The sequence below is a fragment of the Asparagus officinalis genome, chromosome 6, assembly GCF_001876935.1.
Source record: "Asparagus officinalis chromosome 6, Aspof.V1, whole genome shotgun sequence".
Lineage (NCBI taxonomy): Eukaryota > Viridiplantae > Streptophyta > Magnoliopsida > Asparagales > Asparagaceae > Asparagus > Asparagus officinalis.
The window spans coordinates 26,257,148-26,278,006 of record NC_033799.1 but is presented as its reverse complement, the minus strand read 5'-3'; the positions used below and the strand labels follow the sequence as shown (position 1 = coordinate 26,278,006).

General features: G+C 37.3%; 1 protein-coding gene across 1 annotated transcript; it reads right to left on the bottom strand.

Annotated features, from left to right (window-relative positions):
• Positions 4,620-11,573, bottom strand: LOC109845940 (adenylosuccinate lyase-like). Its single transcript, XM_020415175.1, has 9 exons — positions 11,535-11,573; positions 11,035-11,250; positions 10,722-10,904; positions 9,009-9,230; positions 8,231-8,347; positions 7,979-8,122; positions 7,726-7,827; positions 5,713-5,781; positions 4,620-4,853 (listed from the first exon to the last, which is right to left on the bottom strand). The coding sequence occupies exons 1-9, from the start codon at positions 11,571-11,573 to the stop codon at positions 4,620-4,622; spliced, it is 1,326 nt and encodes a 441-aa protein (XP_020270764.1).

Genomic DNA, 20,859 nt, shown 5'->3' with positions numbered 1-20,859 from the left:
GGTTCTTACATATATTGCCAATGGTACAGACTAAGTCTCATGAGAACAGGAAATACATCGTAATAATCAGGTTCTTACATATATTGCCAATGGTACAGACTAAGTCTCATGAGAACAGGAAGCATATAAAGGTTGATTGTCACTTCATTATGAAATGATATTGAGCAAAATGTCACTTCACATGTCAATTCAGACAGATAGGTAACGGTTTCCCTAAAACATTACCTTTTTTTGGTGGTGGGGGGGAGGAGTAAGGGGAAGGTATTTTTTTGCTTAGATTTAACTTGCTAAAAACGGAATTGGGATCCTCACATAATATGTAATATTTCCTAATGAGTTTTGTGAAGAATTGGGAGTGGGACCCACAAGGATGGGTGGGAAAATGAAAGGCCATGATGAAAATTAAAGGCTAGGATCACCTTATTAGGAGATTTCAGGAGATTTTCATTAGGAGAGGATCACAGCCTATTGAGACTTAATGTAATTATATTCTATTTGTTTTCGAGTGAAAATACCCCTCTATTGGACTGTCATCTTTCCCAACATATAGTCAAAATGCTGGGGGAGGTGGAATTAGATGTCCTATATAAAACTTTTAAAAACAATACAACATACAAGCAGACCTTTGATATTACATCATATAACCAACAAAAGCACAAAAAAAAAATTATACGAAAGCAGTCATAATAAAGTCTATGTTGAATATTTTTTTTCAACAATCACATGGGCTGCTACAGCAGCCCATGTTTTCAAATTTTTGTCAGAAGTTATGGGCCCCATTAAAGAAAATTTAAGACGTGGGTGCCACGAGCATAGTAAAATATTATTATTTTATTAGTGCATAATATTTTCCCAAACACTATAAATAGACCCTAAATCCTTAAGGAAAATTCATTCTAAAAATAACAATCAATATATACAGATATATATGTTGTAGAATAGCTAGTGCTCGTAGGAACAGTGCCTAAACCGAGAAGGTCTTATAGATGGAGGAGATCTTTGTCTTATAGATCGAGGAGATCTTTGCCTGATAGATCGAGGAGATCTTTGCCAAATAGATCGAGGAGATCATTGTCTTATAGATCGAGGAGATCTTTGCCTGATAGATCGAGGAGAACTTTGCCTTATAGATCGAGGAGATCTTGACAGTACTGGGTCGTTGCACACCAAAGTACTGGACTGTTGTTCCTGGAAGCAATTTAGCCTTGGGATCCTTACACCGAAGTAGGCTAAATAATGCTTTAAGCATAGCATTTTACAAACACACATCAGCTGAGTTGGAAAATTTTAAATTACTGCACTTTAGTTTTCTATTTGGTTTTTGCTGTTATATATCTGTATTAATCCAGATTTAACCATGGACGCTAACAGTCTAAAGGGAAGTGCAGTGCACTGTCAGGACTTATTGTTTGTATTGGTTCTATAAGCACCTCCCACACCTGGTCCAGGTCTTCATTGAGACGAGACTCATTTACCTACACATGATGGAGAAGAAATAATGAATTAAGAAACGAAGAGAGTTACAAAGTAGTGTAATTTCATGAGTCATGTCATTATTAACTATGTAATTTGGAATGAGACATATTGATGGCACTGTATAAAAAATGTACAATCAAAGTATTATTACTTTAAAATAATGAGCTTTAAACTTCAAACTAATTTGGGCAAGTTTTAGAGTAAACTTGATTAAATGTAGTGGTGGTAAATTATGACCCGACCCATCAACCCGATCCGACCTGACCCGTTTATATTGGGTATAGGTCGAGTCATAAACGGGTCAACCCGAACTGACCCGTTTATTAGATGGGTAAATTAGGGTTGACCCGAACTGACCCGTGTAACCCAATACCGACCCGTTTAATTCTAAATAGGTTGCAAACTCCAAATATGAAGATCATCTTTGTCATCTTCATCCTCCTCCTTCTCCTCTCTCTCCACTTCCTTCGACCCCCAGTTTCCCGCCAGGTCCAGCTTCTCCGGTACGGTCGGCCACGTCTCGGCCCTCATCGACAGCGAGCCAGCATTTCAGTGGTCAAGATCGGTCGTGGTTCCGCTCGTACGGACAAGATCGGAGGAGGATAAGGGGAGGTTGGAGAAGGGGAGGAAATGGGTGCCCGACGTGCTCTGCCACCTGGCGAGCTGCGAGAAGCTAGAGAACCTGTCGCTATTGGGGAACTACTTCACCTCGATGGGGGAGAGCTACTGGGATCTGGTCAAGAGCGGAGCTCTGGATCTGAGGAGGAACTAAGTTGTAGGGTTGAAGGGTCAGAGGTTAGCCTGGGAGTGCGTTGGTTTTTTTTCTAAAGCCTAGGTTCTGTCCGGTTTTGACTTTTATGCCATGCGAGGATTAGAGGGATTGGGGGGTTCGTCGGAGTGAGGTGATAGCAAAAAATGCAGGGATCGTGGTTTATAATGTTGTGAATAAGCGGCAACCTAATCCTTAATTAGGATTGTTTATTAAAAGGGTCAATCTCTTGTACAATCTGTGTAGCAGTATTGCTTATTTTGACTCGTAATTGTCGAAAGAGTCAAAAGAATTTCATCTTGATCTATATAGAATCCATGATATTGAACTGAGATTTTTAAGGGGGGAATTTGTTCGGGGTTTAGTGGAGCAGGAAAAAGGAGCCGCCTTTTTTTAAGGAATCGGAGAGAGCAAGGAGCGAGCGCCTTGATTCATTTTATACGCTTTTCATGTTGAGGTTAGGTTCAGTTCATCAGATATTTTCTTCAAAAGGAAGGTAAATGACGGATAATCTAATAATGCATATAGATGTTTGGCAAAACTTCGTTGTAGGTCCCTCAAGTGCTAGCCAAGTATCTTTTTGGTCCTTTCGAATCATTAATATTTAGAAGTCGTCAACCACAGTCATAAATATTATCAATGTCATCAATCTATGTTCTTTTTGCAAATTTCTGTAAAATATTGTTGAGGAGATCACATGGCTGCTACGTTAGCAAAAATTAGTTGCAAGTTTCATACAAACGTGTATGTTGAACTTGTGATTTCACTAATATTTTTGCTGAACATGGCAGGGTCAGATCATTGTCACGTCAGCAAAATGTGATGACGAATGTAATGTTAAGAATCACCACTGTTAACTTTCATCAAATATTAAAGACGCTAACAGTATTTGGGTGGTAGTGGTACATTCCGTTATAAGTGAAAGAAACTTTACTTGTAGAAATAATCAGGCTATTTTTTGTATGTCCGCTTGCTTACTGCAATACAAATAGCTCAATTTTCTTTTCTTTTTTTTCCTTTTTTTCTCTTTTTTTTCATTTCTCAAAACTCTTCATACTTATCATAAAAATAGTTGCATGAGATCCCAAGCTATAGGCACTATTTCTGAGAAAAGAACAGAATATTAAGCTGATGAAACTTAAGTTAATTCAAGTAGTAATGAGAAAAACTTGATATAACAGCTATCACGAAATTCAACAGAACAATAAACTTTTTACTGTCAATAGGTTTTGCCAAATATTTACTCTTCGAGTTCGAAGCAAACTGTACTCTTTTGAGGCACGTTAGAGAAAGAACTAGAGTGATTTTTGTAAGTGATTTTTGTTTTTGCATATTTAGGTGTTGATTTTGCATATTTTGATATAATTTGAGAAGCAATTGTATTTTTCGGATCTGGATTCTCTTTACTTATGTGATAAAAACATGGTCTAATTATCTCAATCCTTACCACATATCTCAATTCTTATAGACGAGATCACGCCACATAAAATTTCCACCGGATATTTTGATAGTTGTTTTAGTAGTTTCAACACCATACAGATGTTAAAGATTGGGAGAGTAGAACAGGATAATAACTAACAACATTTATATATGTAAAAAACAAGAAATCTATGTTGTGAACAAAAAGAGAATACTAAGGCAGAATCGTCCCACCAATACCTGTATACCACACACAGTTTTGTTGATATTTACAGATTCAAGTACACAAATACTTTATTTCAAAAGAAAAGAACACAAGCATATTGTTCAAATCGCAAAAACAAGATTGCATCCTACGAAAGGGGTAGCTACCAAAAATCAATATAAATATAAGTGTCGAGGTAAACAAACTTCAAGTATTTGAAATGAAAACAAACTATCAATGAGACAATTGACACAAGGGGGAAAAACCTGCATGGGGGCGTAAATCCAATAATCAAATCCCCCGACTTACAATATAACAGCCGAAGCATTCTGATTCCTGTATGTTGATCACAAATACAAGTACCAGGAGAATACAAAATACAATTGACACAAGGAGAATACAATGAACTTAGCAATACATGGAAGCGTACCCGTGTTGCTTCTCCAGAATCCATTTCTAGTATTTGAAGCCTCCTGCTTGCAATTTTCTTCCTCCAGGCCATAAGTAAAAGAACCAAATGAAACTGATTGCACTGGTCTAAAGATCACCCAAAAATGATACAAGCTTATTCAATTTCGTTTTCCTTTTGTTAATTTACCCTTGCAAGCTTACACAATAATACAAACACAAACGGTTTGTGGTATCAACTGCCATTGCTCATAACGAAAATGCAAAGGGGAAGTAACATGAACCACGAAGAATTAAATTAGTAAAATTTTCACCTCGTTCATTCAACGTTTGTTTCAACGACTATAAAAGCCTGAACCCATTAACCAAATCCACATGATCGTCGATAGACTTAGACAACTTCTCTACTTCTCTAATGTATGACTGGGGAGTCAAATTCAAGAGAACGCTCTTTGCTTCTTCTGGCAATTGCAAGCAATTAGTAAACTTTTGAATTCTCTCCTTGCTGACAACTCTTCCTCTGGTGAGATCCTTCAGCTTCTCATATGCCTCTGGGACATTGTATCTGTGCATAACCTAATGCAAGAAAACAAGAGAGAGTCCATCAGCAACAAGGGTCTCTTTTATTCTTTAATATTATTGGTTACTTTGATGTTGATTGAGCAAATTATATTCTTGATAGTGTCTCGTTGGCAGATATTGTACTTTTATTTGAGGAATATAGTGATCTCACGATGAAGCAGACTACCGTGCTATGATTTATTGCTAAGGTTGATTATCAAGTTATGTCTCTTGCTGCTTGAGGGATTATGTTGATTAAATACCTTCACCAGGAGATAGGTGTATTTCTACCTCAGGCTATGGAAATACATCGTAATAATTAGGTTCTGGCGTATATTGCCAATGGTACAGACTAAGTCTCATGAGAACAGGAAGCATATAAAGGTTGATTGTCACGTCATTATGAAATGATATTGAGCAAAATGTCACTTCACATGTCAATTCAGACAGATAGGTAACGGTTTACCTAAAACATTACCTTTTTTGGGGGGGTTGTACTGGGGGAAGGGGAAGGGAATTTTTTGCTTAGATTTAACTAGCTAAAAATAATAGGTCTATATACTCTTCCATCTTTAGAAGGAATGCTAGAATAATAGTTTGTAACTAGACCATCATTGAGACTTAATGTAATTATATTCTATTTGTTTTCGCGTGAAAATACCCCTCTCTTGGACTGTCATCTTTCCCATCATATAGTCAAAATACTGGGGGAGGTGGAATTAGATGTCTTATATAAAACCTTCAAAAATAATACGACATACAACAAACCTTTGATATTACATCATATAACCAACAAAAGCAGAAAAAAGAAAAATTATACAAAAGTAGTCATAATAAAGTCTAAAGGGAAGTGCAGTGCATTGTCAGGACTTACTGTTTGTAGTGGTTCTGCAAGCACCTCCCACACCTGGTCCAGGTCTTCATTGAGACGAGACTCATTTACCTACACATAATTGAGAAGAAATAATTAATTAAGAAAGGAATAGAGTTACAAAGCAATGTAATTTCATGACTCATGTCATTATTAAATATGTAATTTGGAATGAGACAAATTGATGGCATTGTATCAAAAATGTACAATCAAAGTATTATTACTTTAAAATAATGAGCTTTAAACTTCAAACTAATTTGGGCAAGTTTCAGAATAAATTGGATTAAATGTAGGGGTGGCAAATTATGACTCGACCCATCAACCTGACCTGACCCAACCTGTTTATATTAGGTACGGGTCGAGTTATATGTGTCGAGTCATAAACGGGTCAACCCGAACTGACCTGTTTGTTAGATGGGTAAATTAGGGTTAACCCGAACTAACCCGTGTAACTCAATACCGACCCGTTTAATTCTAAATAGGTTGCAAACTCCAAATATGAAGATCATCTTCGTCGTGTTCATCCTCCTCCTTCTCCTCTTTCTCCTCTTCCTTCGACCCCCAGTTTCTCGCCAGGTCCAGCATCTCCGGCGCGGTCAGCCATGTCTTGGCCCTCATCGACAGCGAGCCAGCATTTCAATAGTAGAGATCGATCGCGGTTTTGCTTGTACGAACATGATTGGAGGAGGACAAGGGGATGTCAGAGAAGGGGAGGAAATAGGTGCCTGACGTGCTCTGCGACCTGGCAAGCTGCGGGAAGCTGGAGAACCTATCGCTGTCGGGGAACTACTTCACCTCGATGGGGGAGAGCTGCTGGGATCTGTTCAAGATCAAAGCTCTGGATCCAAGGAGGAGCTATGTTGCAGGGTTGAAGGGTCAGAGGTCAGCTTGGGAGTGCGCAGGTTTTTTTCTAAAGCCCAGTTTCGGTCCGGTTTTAACTTTTATGTCGTGTGAGGATCAGAGGGATTAGGGGGTTCATCGGAGTGAGGCGATGGCCAAAATGGCGAGGACCGTGGTTTATAATGCTTTTAATAAGCGGTAACCTATTCCTTAATTAGGATTGTTATTAAAAGGTCAATCTCTTGTACAATCTATGTAGCAATATCACATATTTTGACTCATGGTTGTCGAAAGAGTCAAAAGAATTTCATTCTGATCTATATAGTATCCACGATACATATTTTGACTCATGGTTGTCGAAAGAGTCAAAAGAATTTCATTCTGATCTATATAGTATCCACGATATTGAACTGAGATTTGATAAATGGGTTATTCAGGTTATATGGGTTGGGTTGGGTAACTCGTTTAATAAACGGGTCGGATTGCAATGACTCATTTGTTAAACGAGTCGGGTCGGGTCACACTTATATGGGTTGGGTCAACTATGACCTTACCCGACCCAACCCGACCCATTTGCCACCGCTAATTAAATGTTAACATTAGGATTGTCTTTATACGTCAGCAGCATATTGAGCAAGAAAGGAGCTTTTTCCACTTTTAGATGTATCTTTCTTCGCATCAACTACTCGAATGTAGAGACAGATTTTTTTCAAAAGAATCATGCCAGATATTATAGTTATGGATCCCAAATAATAGATCTAAAGGAAATTGAAAAGGATAGAAAAGACATAGTTCATACAATATTTTTGAGGGGAATGGTTAGTATAATTTTAGAAAAGAAATACTTATATAGAAAAAAACTAAAACATCCTTAAAATCATATATATTATTAGATAGATGTACATTGGATAGAAATTATGTTGACAGCAAGACAAGAATTCATCTTGAAATGGATCCACATTTGTAAGATCTCATAATTCATAGAATTTAGCATCTTGCATTAGTGACGAATTCAAATTCAACATATGCCCAACCCAAATAGTTAAAGTAAGAACAGAACAAACAACACACATGAAGCAAAGAACGATGACAGCGACACATTTCCTACCAATAACACATCTAGCTTTATATCTAATTCTCTAGTGATAACCATCTCATACAGATTTTACTACTAACCTGAAGCTTCCAGATTCCTTGTAGTGCACTTTTGTATGCCAAGAGAGAATACCCAGATCCAATACCCAAATTCCTCAAAACAGTGGAATTGGTCAAATCCCTCTGTCAATGACTACACATGCAATAAGTATAGTATAACTTTACCAGAATAAGACACTAAGACGTGTTTTTTGAACTGTGATATAGCACTGAACTTCACATTAGGTACTCCTCAAGAACCATGAATAAAGATGGAGAAGTAAATGATGCACACCTGCATACGAGAGATGGGCAATTTCGATCTGAGAGCATATAAAATAGCATTAGCCAAACACAAGTTGCCCTCACTATTCTCAAAATCAATAGGATTAACTTTATGAGGCATAGTTGAAGATCCAATCTCCCCAGCCTTGATCATCTAGAAAGAAAAATTATCATGAAATCGTTTAGTTCAAAATTGGAAGTTTGGGAGCTAAAATAGGTCCTAATATTTTAGGGGTATAGTGGTCAAGCATAGGAATGTTACCTTCTTAAAATAACCTAACGAAATATCGCTCCATATGTCCCGATTAAAATCTGTTAGGATGTTATTAGACTGAACAACTACATTGAAAAGCTTTGCGATATAGTCATCCGGCTCAATCTATGTACGAAGCAAGCAACAAGCTCAGATAGAGAGTATGCATGCAAGTCAAGTGCCATTCCATTCATAGGCTGCATTGACGTAACCTTTTAGACAACACAAACTTAACAAAATTATTAGCTGGTGCTGCAATTCCATTATTATTTATGCACTAACGGGTTGGCGTAGAATAGGCTAATTGATAATTGTACTGTAATTCCAAGATAGATCTGCAAGTGTATCTACTTATTATCAAGCATGCACATGATAGCATCTACTTACTATTTGAATCACCTTTTGTACACTCTTGAAGCGTGAAATGGCAAAAAAAACCCTACATTTTAGTCACCTGAGTCGATTGCAAAACTCATATTAAAGAAAATCATGAGGCTCTATTAGTTATACACTTTTACAGTTGTATAGTTGCCTAAATCTTCCCGAGGACTGTTTACTAGTAAACTAGTTCAAGCAGACAATTAATACAAGCAGCAGTGTCAAAAAAGTACAGGTAAATAAAGTACTCCTCCCATTAATGAAACATATCCAAGTCATCCACAAAGAAAAAACCATATCAAAATCGTCTATGCACTACTTAATTACGCAAAAAAATTCCATCAAGCTGAAATGAATCAGATAGGTAAAACCATGCAAAGAGAAAAGTAGTAGAAGTAAATAAACATGCATGTGTCACGTAAGGGTTGAAACCTAACCCAAAAGAGGTCACGAACTCAACAACAATAGTGGGCCAATCAATATTAGGATATGCAACTTTGTGTGCATTGTAGTATCCAATAGCTCTAGCACACTTGCCCAATATTTGCACTTCTGTAAAGGTCTTTCCTACTTCACTTAGTCTGAAAGCAAAATTTGCCATCTCCATTCCCAAAGTAGTGGGTGAAGCAGGCTACAAAGGGAGTTAGAAGATATCAGAACTAAAACACATAAACCTATTACAAAAGCAAATCATTTATTCCTGTAGCATAACGATGAAAATTATCAATATGATATTTTAGCTGCTTTGAGCAGTCAACTTCGGATATGTCCGCTTCTAATATTGGCCATGTCACGCCCTGGCCTGACGGGCCCATTGGTGCGGTACAAGCCGTGGGACCCAACAAGTGTAATGTGTTGTTTGGCTCAATCTACTGCCAAAATCGACTAACCAATATTACACTTAAATAATTTAAGCCACTTAAATCCTCACTCATGTCCTGATGTTGGATTAAATAGGAGTGTCACAAAAACCCACCTTACATAAGCGACGTCCTCATCATGACATGACAATTGGCGCATCCCGGTATCACTAGGTTATGTGGACTCTAGAGGTGGCTCTCGCCGCAGTCACGCAATATAGCACTTAGCCCCGCATAGCACTTAGCTCCACACTTCCGACTCGTAACTGCTATGATACAATTTGTCACGGCCTGGGCCGTTGGGCCTATTGGTGCGGTACAAGCCGTGGGACCCACTAAATGTAACATGTTTGGCTCAACCTACTGCCAAAATCAACTAGTCGTGTTACACTTGAGTCTTGGGCATACCTATTTAAGCAACTTAACTTCTCACAAATTTTCTGATAGGACTAAATAAGAAACGAAGACATGATTATATTATTTTTATCCTTCAGATTGAAAATGTTCCATTCAATTTATTTAATAGCATCAAGCTAAAAACTCGTGAAGAAAGGTATGTAGAACATGTCCTGCAAACATATATGAACGAAGATAGATAGTATAATCTTTATCAAACCAGTAATTATACATGATGTATTAGCCCCATGTAGAAAATTCCTAAGTTTCAACATGTAATCATTATTTAATTATTTCTATATATGCCCCCCCCAAAAAAAGCTTACTTTTGTAAAAATAAAAATTCACCAAAATGACCAGCCAGAAATCTTTGAGTTATTGCAACCAAAAAAAAATCTACCACTAGGACATTAGGGAAAAATTCTTAGTGGAATATTACCCTGTGCACCTTAGATTAAGTTTAACTTTTAAAACCCAAGAGTACTTTGTTTTTCTTTGAGTAATCCCACTTCTCTAATCCTTCTCTAAACGTGCTCTTGTCAGTTGCATCCCCTCTCCATTTGGGATAAATTTTATTAAGAATTTAGGATTGCTAAATAAATTAGTTCATGGAAATGAAAAAAAAATTTTGTTTTCCCTTGAAGCATTCTCTGCATTTTCTTAGTCTAATAGCTTCTGATTCTTTTTACTAAATCAATATATACAATAAACTATGTTCTTCTATGTGTAAACACAAATAAAAAGGGAAATTTAAGATTTTCAATTATGCTTATATATTATTAAAGTTTTTGTAGATAACATCTAATCAACAAAAAGTTGGTATTCCGTTATAACAAGAGTTGCCTCTCATCTAGAACGGAAAATACCTGTCCATGAGTGCGAGACAACATGGAGATATGAGCATTTTGCTTCGTTAATTTGCATATTGCATTCAACAACTCAATCATCACAGAAAATATGACACTGTTGAACGCCTCCTTCACTGCTAATGCATGGGCTAAATTATTTATATCCTCTGATGTACAAGCAAAATGGAAAAACTCCAGTACATAAAAAAAATTTTTGTAGAATCTGATGTCATATATTAAGCATCAAATGAAATCTTTGAAATCATAGTTAGTCATAGTTAAAAAAAGAGGAAGCATAGAGTACCCACAACAAGGAACATCAAAAACTCACCTCAGCAATCTCAGCATTGGATTGACATTTCTGTTTCAAGAAGTATTCCACTACATTAACATCGTGGTTAGTTACTTTGTCAATCTTTTTTACTTCCAAAGCATCAGCTTTGCTGAAGCAACTAACTATACTTTCTAAATAAGACCTGGCATTCTCGCTGAAGCTTTGAACCTCCTTGATTTTAGTTATTTCTGATAATTTTAGCAACCATTTTACCTAGGAGTTCGGATCTTCCGTCCTACGTCTCCGCTTCCCACCCCCGGGGAGAAATTCACTATCACAACTGGGTTTTCTACGTTCACCCGGATAACGTTTACACCTCACACTACGTTTTCTAGTTTACCGAAAACTCTATAACTCACACACTCTTGTAATCCACTCTACACCCTCTCAAGTGTTGAACTAGACGTGTCTCCCTCAAGTGCTCGGATACAACCTCTCCCTAGGTTCGTCAACCGATGCCACTCCTCTTGGGATGATTCCCGACTCTCGCCACACACTTCTCTCGGTGTACAAGTGTATGACAAAGTGAATATCATAATAAATACAAATACAATAAATGATTGTTCTCTAATATGGATGAGAACACAATGAAAGCTCACACTCAATTGTTACAACTCTCACCAACCCAAATATACTATATATGAAAATACAATAAGCTCAATGTGGGTGTGTGTAACAATGAGATATAAATCAAAACTAAACTCAATATAATTCTAGCTTAATAACAATGATAATTAAATATATAAAAAAGCTAGAAATAGAGTTTAGAAAACTTCTCAATAGATCAAGAGATGGAGGGAGAATAGTTGGAAGATCAAACTTCAATAGATGATCTCCTTAAGCTCTTGTGGAATTGATTCACAAAACCGAAACACTCAAATGCTTAAAATCTTATAAACACACTTTAAACAAACTTAAACCCTTTATTAAAACTTTGTTAAACCTCTTGGATTGCTATCGAAAACTAAGGTAAAAGGGGGTATTTTTATGAAACCCCAAAACCAAGAGAAAGCTAAGAAAAGACCAAAAAACCAGCTCAACAACGGCTCTGGAAACTAGCCGTTAGAGCAGATTTGACAGTACAAGAAAAGACCAAAAAACCAGCTCAACAACGGCTCTGGAAACTAGCCGTTAGAGCAGATTTGACAGTACGGGGGTTGACCGTGGAAAACTCACGGTCGACCGCGAGCCACTTTCGAAACTCAGAAAATTCTAGAAACTTTGGGGGTCAACCGCAAACAGATATATAATATTACAGGTTTGAAAGTGAAATGCTGATTTTAAAACCCTGTTTAAAAATATCAAATAAATTCCAAAAAATTTACAGGTTTGAAAGTGAAATGCTGATTTTAAAACCCTGTTTAAAAATATCAAATAAATTCCAAAAAATATAAAACTTTGGGAAAAGATAGTAGACATGATAATACACATGCTACAAGGACTTCTCAAATGTAAACTATCATCATTTTGCAAGGAGGTCCAAAATATAGAAATGTAAACATGTGAATTTTGACATTTTGGCTTAACCAAATTTTGAAACTTTACAAAATAATTTTGTAGACTTAATGAAAGATGTGTAAACTAATATTGAAGTCTATAAACTAATAAAACAATATTTTATCAAAAACACCTATATTTTGATAAAATCAACAAATACGTGTGTGTGATTAATATGAGCTTAAAGTATTAACACTCATAATATAAACCTAAACTAAATATACCCAAGCTTGATCTTGATCTTCAATAAGCTCTTCTTGGTAAACTTGCAGATGAAGCTAGAACTTGGATCTTCAATTTGAATTGCATAGGCTTCACTCCACAATTCTGCCAACCTCCGTTGGATATGATCATGAATGCGCAATTCTATCCATCCACCAACTCATTGTTTGCCTAGAATAAATACAAAAACACAAACACTAGACAAACGACATTAGTTATAAATTGTTTGTTAAACATCATCAAAACAAAGAGGCTAACAAAAGATATTGGTGTTGCGTCCTGGGAACTGTATGCTGCTAATGGTGCTGGACTTGTCTTGGCTGAAAAAGGCCACTTTGATGTTTCAAAGGATATATTTACACAGGTTAGGTTTGGTTATCTATAAGTTATTTTCTGTAGCCGTTAACTTATTTATGGCGGTCTTAATTTTAAAATTTAGGTTCAAGAAGCTGCCTCAGGAAGCGTTTTTGTTCAGATGCTGGATGTGTGGGTAAATTTGGCTCATGTTTATTTTGCTCAAGGTCATTTCGCTTTGGCAGTGAAAATGGCAAGTACATGATCTCATTCTTTTTCCTCTAAAAGTTTGTTTCATCACTTAGTGTGACTATTGCTTTTCTGCAGTACCAAAATTGCTTGCGAAAGTTCTATCACAACACGGACACACAGATTCTTCTATATTTAGCCCGTTCTCATTATGAGGCTGAACAGTGGCAAGAATGTAAAAAATCCTTGCTCAGAGCTATTCATTTGGCACCTTCAAATTATACACTCCAGTTTGATATGGGAGTTGCATTGCATAAGTTTTCTATGTCAACCTTACAAAAGCCGAAGAGAACCGCAGATGAGGTCATCTGCTTCTATTCTTTAGATAGCTTTTTATTATCATAGAATTCATAGTTTCATCTGATTGCTAAACATTATTTCCTCTGAGATTTGTTATATAACCCTAACTATATAATAAAGCAAATAAGGCATGTGTATTGATTCTATAATCACATTGCTGCATTCAGAAGTCCTTCACTCAACACACGCTTCGTGTGCTCGTGTAATATTCTACTTTTCTTTCTTTTTTTCCTTCTTTTTTTTCTTTTTTTTTTGCAATGTGTCTCTGTAACAGTATCCCAGGATGTCCAGGAATCCTCTTTCTTTTCTTTTTTCATTTTTTGGTCATGGACGGCGAACAGATGGGTGGGTGGGTAGGCGGTTTCTTATGCTGCTTCTGTGGTTGTATCTGTGCACATTTTCTTTTTCTTTTTTGAGATACGAAAAGTATAGTTATGTTATTATTATTTCCTTGATTATTCATTGTACTATAATTTTTTTTTTAACAATTTTAGGTGCGATCAACTGTTGCAGAGTTGAAAAATGCAGTTCGTGTATTTAGTCAGTTGTCTGCAGCATCAAGTTACCACACTCATGGGTTTGACGAGAAGAAGATAGAGACCCATGTATAATATTGTAAACACCTACTTGATGCTGCTAAGATTCATTGCGTAGTAGCTGAGCGTGAAGAGCAGCAAAACCGTCAGAGGTTAGAGCTTGCTCGCCAGGTTAGCTTGGCTGAGGAAGCTAGACGAAAGGCTGAAGAACAGAGGAAATTTCAAGAAAATTATAACTCATAACATTAATTCATAGTTTTGCCTTTACGGTTCATTTTTTTCGTAGTCTAGTTGTCCTTTATTTCAGGTTTCACATATTTATCAAATTTTTTTTTATATTGATACAGGCAGAAAGGAGAAAGCATGAAGATGAGCTAAAATAATTGAGGCAGCATGAGGGACATTTTGAGCGTGTTAAGGTCAGGTTTTCGTCTACCTACTACACATGCAATATCTTCTCTTGCAAAGTGTTTTATGTAGAAAAAGTCTTATAGCAGTATCCTGCTAACTTTGCATGACATAACCATAAAGAACATGAAAGTATTTCTCATTATCCTATGGTTTTATGTACTTTGATTTGAATCTTTCTGGCATATGCATTATCTGAACTTGCATCAACACCACTGATATGGCTTTAAGTTGATGGAAGATGGAATGTTTGCCTTTAACTGCGTACATATTTCAGAAGTTTCTTACATTCATCATGGTGGTCTCAATCCTTGTTCGGCATTCATGTTCTGTAGGAACAATGGAAGTCCGTTAGCATTCCAAGCACTAAGCGGAAAGAAAGAACTCAGGGTGAAGATGATGAGAGTGGAGATGGTGGGAGGAGGAGGAAGAAGGGTGGGAAAAGGAGAAGGAAGGAGAAGAAGAGTAAGACTCGGTTTGAACAAGAACAAGAAGAAGAAGAAGCTGAAATGGAGGATGAGCAAGAAGAAATGAATGATCAGGAGGATGAAGAAGATAGAACACGAGATAATTTTGTCGCTGCTGGTCTTAAAGATTCCGATGCTGAAGAAGACGTGGTAATATCTTTCCCTCTTGCATTTTACAACAAATGACTTAGCCTTTGTACAAATTTTTTGGGTGTGTTACATGAGTGTATTTCTTCGTTTTGGTTCTGTTAGGGGCTATCTCCTCCGTGAAGTTTGCAATTATCATATCCTTCTTAATTGCTTACAATAATGTTCTCCCAACTTCTAAGCCTACTTATCTTTCTTGGCCCTATCGTATCTTAAATATCGTAAATATATTTCTCTTTCTTTGTAAATATATTAAATAGGTAAGTGATGATATACTTCATTGTAACCTAGAAACATGGATGCCCAATCTAGTTTACAGGGCACAATTCAGCCCTACCTTCTTGGGTTTCTTATTTTCTGAATGGGTTTTGTTATATTAGATTCCAAATCTTTGTTACTTCTATATTAGATCCCCAAATCTTCGTACCTATAAAGTAGACCCCCCAAAATTCATTAAATTGTTTCATATAAGACCCCGATTTCAAACAAGTATGAAGATTTGGAGGTCTAATTTTAGAAATATGAAGATTCGAGAGTCAAATGTAGAATTAATTTCGGTGACAAAAATTCGTCTGCTTGACTTTTAAAAGGGTGCACCTTCAAATCGTAAGAGACGGGTATGGTCGGAATCTGATGAGGAAGATGATCATCCATCAGAGCCAAATCCAAACTCGAGCTCGGGTAGAGATAGAGAGAATTCATTAGGAAGTGACGAGGAGGCTAGAGGTGATGAGGAAGAAGATAATGAAGAATAAAGAGTGGTTGTGTGTTGCAACATATCTAGGATTTGTTGTTCCTAGTATCTTCTTCAGTAATAGCTCCTTGTTCTCTTTTTCTACTTTTGCAGTTGGACCCTAAATTATGTGTTGCTTAGAAACTGAGTTTTCATGTGAATATGTTGTCTTTGTATAAAGCATATATATGTTGTTATTTATGTAATCTGCTTTGTTTTCCTTCCAGCTTGAATGCTCGGCATCGAGTGTAAGTTTGTATATTTGATTTGTGGTTTTTAGACCCGGATGTTCAGTTAATAGGTTCTCAAGCTCAGAGTTTAGATAGAGAGTCACTGATTTAGATCCTCATTTGACCAAATATTGGGCAGTGAAATTCATGTATGATAGTTAAGAAATCAATGTAGCCCAAACCATTTGCTAAACCCCCCACCCCAATTAGTCTCGTGTTACTCATTTGTTATACGTTGCAGCTAAGAAATGGTTGGAATTAGAATAATTTGTAGAAGAGTCGCTTCGATTTCCTGTGTTTTTCCATGCGCTTTTATGTAATGCAATACATGGGCTGAGGCCCTCCTTTCCCTCAAAAACAAATAAAAAATTAACACAACGGCTTAAAAAAAGCCAAGCTGTAGATTCCTGCCACCTCTGACATATGCAGCGTCAATGTAGTTATTTCCTAAACTATAAGATACTAAAAATTGAGATACAGGGTGAGGGTACACATCCTTACACAAGGGCAGCAGCATTAGTTGTACCTTGATAGTACACCAAGTTAAGGAAAAAGGAGACGCATCAAATATTCAAATATAATTAACAAAAACCCCCCACCAACCCATATATATATATACACACACACACACACACATACATATATAATTACACAATGAATAATTGGATATTAAATCCGACCAATTCTGTAGGGAATCTACCCATCCATGAATTGCCATAGGATTATGCTGTCTCATGTCTCTCATCTTCAATATGTTATCATATCTACACTGAGTTTTTGTGCCATGCTGGATTGTGTATGGGATGTGAACCTTATATGGTTTATGTTACTCATGTTAATCGTATCTGCAGGTGTATTTGTGCTGTAGGATCAAATGTAGACGTAGTCACGTATACCATCCTAGACACAGGTGCCAACATAAATATTAAAGTTGATGATTCATATCCATCTAACTTTAAGATTTGTGTCGAGATGTGTACGCATGATATTCTCTTTCTTTCCTATATAATTTTCTATATAAGGTTCTCCAGAGGTTGAACTTGACCAAATTTAAAGGCTGGTTCACCGCTAGATTGTTATACTTAAATTTCATTTGTTATTACTTATTATGTGTTTCACTATTTAACATCATATTACTTCAGATGGTTATACCTTCGTGAACCAACACTATTATAAATCTGAACTCTCATCTGAGTCATTTAAGTCTGAAAACTATGTTTTAGTCCAAAGTAATGCAAAAAATTCCAATATATACTGTTCACGTGTCACGCCCTGCTTCCCAAAATACTGGGGAATCGAGATGCAAGCAAGCCCGCGACGTATTAGACTGAGGAGAGATAAGTGCTAAACCCTTCTTCTTAATCTAATACGCTAAGTGTCAAGCAAAATAAAGCGAAGGCACAGGTCCCCGATCATACATAGTAAGAATATAATAAACAACTCAGAATGGAAAAGAGACATATCATAAATAGAATATCATCCGAGACACAAAGTTTCGGTCAAACATGCCCTTATTACAAAACAGTCCAACTAAAATATGAAAATACATAGTCCAACAAAATAGAAAGGAAGTACTATAAAAAGAACTAAATCCCTCAAATATTAAAATTGAAAATGCTACATAAGTAATCTAATATCCCTCAGCAACTACATAAAAGAAATGTCTAAGCTCTCGCTTGCTCTTCTGCTCCATCTGGAATACACTCCGGCTGCAAGGCATCTCCATACTGCACCTGTCCGTCCTCTAAATCTGACGTACACCAGAGAAAACAGGTGTACGTCAGCGTCTATGGCACACGACAAGATCCCACAAGGAAGAAATAAAACGGTCAAATACCAATGCATTGACAGATATAACAATGCATGCGAATGACTGAAATACTAACAAATTAAGTATAACAATAGATGGATCTACAGTAATCTAACAATGGAGTTGCGCAACTAACCACCTTATAATAGGTCAAAGGTTCACATCTCACACATAGTCAACATTCATATTCTCGGATATTTGACTGTTCACAAGTCCCCTACGTGCTTCCAATAGGACTCCACGCCAACCGATTCGGCCTGGTTCGAACTCCAACCGACCCGGGTGAATATCACATTCACGGACCAAAGTGACGCAACAAACGTTCACTGTGGCCCATCAAACCAACCCCAGTACGAAACAAACCTAACTGGTACGAATCTGGAAGATAAATCAACAGTCTTATCCGATTACATGAATAAAGACTTTCCCCATCCCAACTCTTCTTATTTTCTAAGGCAACAACACACAAGTCTCTGGGTCTTACTCATATCACACAGGTCACTATAGTCATGTATATCTCGTGATTCTCAATTATAACAAGGGATAATAAATGCAATGAATACTATGTAATAGTGTCATGAGTCATGAGCAGGAATCGTGAACAACTACTAATAACAGTGCAAGATGAAACTACAACTATCAAATAAATACGCATGAAATGTCGCAATTTCCAATCGTCATGATCATAAATTTATTAATTCCGAAAATAAACTTTATCTAACATTCTATACCTTTTCATTCTTTCTTTTGTTTAAACTATGTTCTTTCTATTTGAACTCTTCTTATTGTTAGTCATCATTCAACAAGTAATTCCACACATAATTATCACATGAAATAATCTAATCAATATTATTAAGTAACCAAAAATAATTTTAACACGAGACAAGAGAGGGGATCTTGCCTACGACGAGTCCGACTATGGTTAGAGGGCTGCGGTACGGTGACAGCGTGCGGGGGAGCTCGTGGATGGCTCGGCGACGAGTTCTGGAGGCGGAGCTAGGGCACGTGCTTGGGGAGACGGCAGACTATTAGAGTTCGTCGGCTAAAGGAGGAGGGGCGATGGTCGGTGAGGGGTTCGTGGAGGCGTCGGGCTGTTTAGGTGCAGCGGGTGGTCGGAGCTCGGGTCAAGGGAAGAGTTGGAGGCGAGCGGCAACAGCGTGAGGCAGTACCTGGCAGTGGGATCTGTAGCAGGGTGAGATGGGTTCGATATGTGGTGGATGGCGTCGTAGTGCAGGGGACGGAACAGAGAGAGAGATGTGGGTGCCGCGCGGTGAACTCGGCGAGCGACAGAGCTGGGGCTTCGTTGGCGCGACGAGGGAAGACGGCGGCTTGGGCTAAGCTGATGCTGACGGTCGAGGAGGCGCTAGCGCGGTGATGGGTGGCGGGTTAGGCGATTTTTGGGGGAATTTTTTTTTTTTTTTTTCTAATGGTCTGCGGCGAAGCTTCGTGCTGAGGGGCAGCTGGCTTGTGACTTCGGGGTAGAGTTGGGCTTGAGCTGCGGCTTGGGTGTTCGGGCGGCGCGGTGGAGTTTAGGGATGAGGAGGTCTGGCTGTTGGTAATGAAGGAGAGAGAGTAAGAACGAGAGAGATGGAGAAAAACGAGAGAGAGAGAATAGGCTGGTGATGGGATTTCTTAGGGAGCGTGAGGGAGAGAGATAAGAGGGAGTGATGGAGTTAGGTGAACGTGATGAAGAGAGAGGGAGAACGTAGGATAGGGGCTGGGTTAAGGTTTTGGGAAATGGAGGAGAGAGAGTGTGTTGAGATGTGAGGGAGAGAGAGATGATTGCGTGAGATAAAAAGGAGAGTACGTGAGAGGCGGAGTGAATTTTTGGAGAGAGAGAGAGAGAGCAAATTACAGGAATAAAAAGAAAGTGTTAAACAAGATTATGGTATTGATTGGGAGTGATTAGGGAATTGATTAGGGAGGGGTTATGGAAAGAATATAAAGAGAATATTAAGGGGAGAGAATCAGGGAGGAAATTAGGGGAGAGAAAAGATTATGGAAATATTTTACATAATATTCAGAATAAACATTATATTAATAAATAATATTAATAAACAACCAAATATCTTTATATTTATATTTATATGCTAATGTACTATGCTCAGGTTTACATTAATAATAATAATAATAAACAAATATTAATTTAAAAGTTTTACCATAATCAAATAAATTTATAATTAACAAAACTATTAAAATAAATATAAATCCAGATTTTTAAATCATAAAAATTTCAAAAAAAATCAAGAAAAATATAGATACTCTTTTAAAAATAATAATTCAATATTTTCAAATACTAGAAAATTATTTTAACTAGTATTGAAATTCACGTTCATTACATTCTACCCCCTTAAACTAATTGCGCCCTCGGAATTAAAATAAGAACTCAATGACAGATATGAAATGATATCCAAAAGTAGAGGTGACAAGGAACAAGAAACAGTGGGAAGTTACAAGACGAGAATAGGGAAGTTCCGGAGTCAAAAAGTAATAAGGTAGGGACTGAACGAAACCTATCAAGAAAAATAAGATAAGGGCTCAAGAATAGTCTCACGGATGAAATATGATATGCATCTAAGTTGTCAATTATATTCTCACTAATGAGGACTCGGGACCTTGACCGGGACCGTGACCTGCATGGGCCACCAAAAAAAACCTGTCACGCCCCGCTTCCTAAAATACTGGGGAATCGGGACGCGAGCAAACCCGCGACGTATTAGACTGAGGAGAGATAAGTGCTAAACCTCTTCTTCTCAATCTAATACGCTAAGAATCAAGCAAAAAAAAGCGAAGGCACAGGTCCCCGATCACACATAGCAAGAATATAATAAACAACTCAGAATGGAAAAGAGACATATCATAAATAGAATATCATCCGAGACACAAAGTTTGGGTCAAACATGCCCTTATTACAAAACAGTCGAACTAA

Excerpts from the sequence above, each read along its gene's own strand:
- LOC109845940 (XM_020415175.1), bottom strand. The coding sequence starts at position 11,573 with ATGATATTCACTTTGTCATACACTTGTACACCGAGAGAA. Across the intron at positions 11,251-11,534 it reads ACACTTGTACACCGAGAGAA|GTAAAATGGTTGCTAAAATT; the intron begins GTGTGTGGCGAG and ends CCGAACTCCTAG. Across the intron at positions 5,782-7,725 it reads AAGGAATCTGGAAGCTTCAG|GTAAATGAGTCTCGTCTCAA; the intron begins GTTAGTAGTAAA and ends AATTATGTGTAG.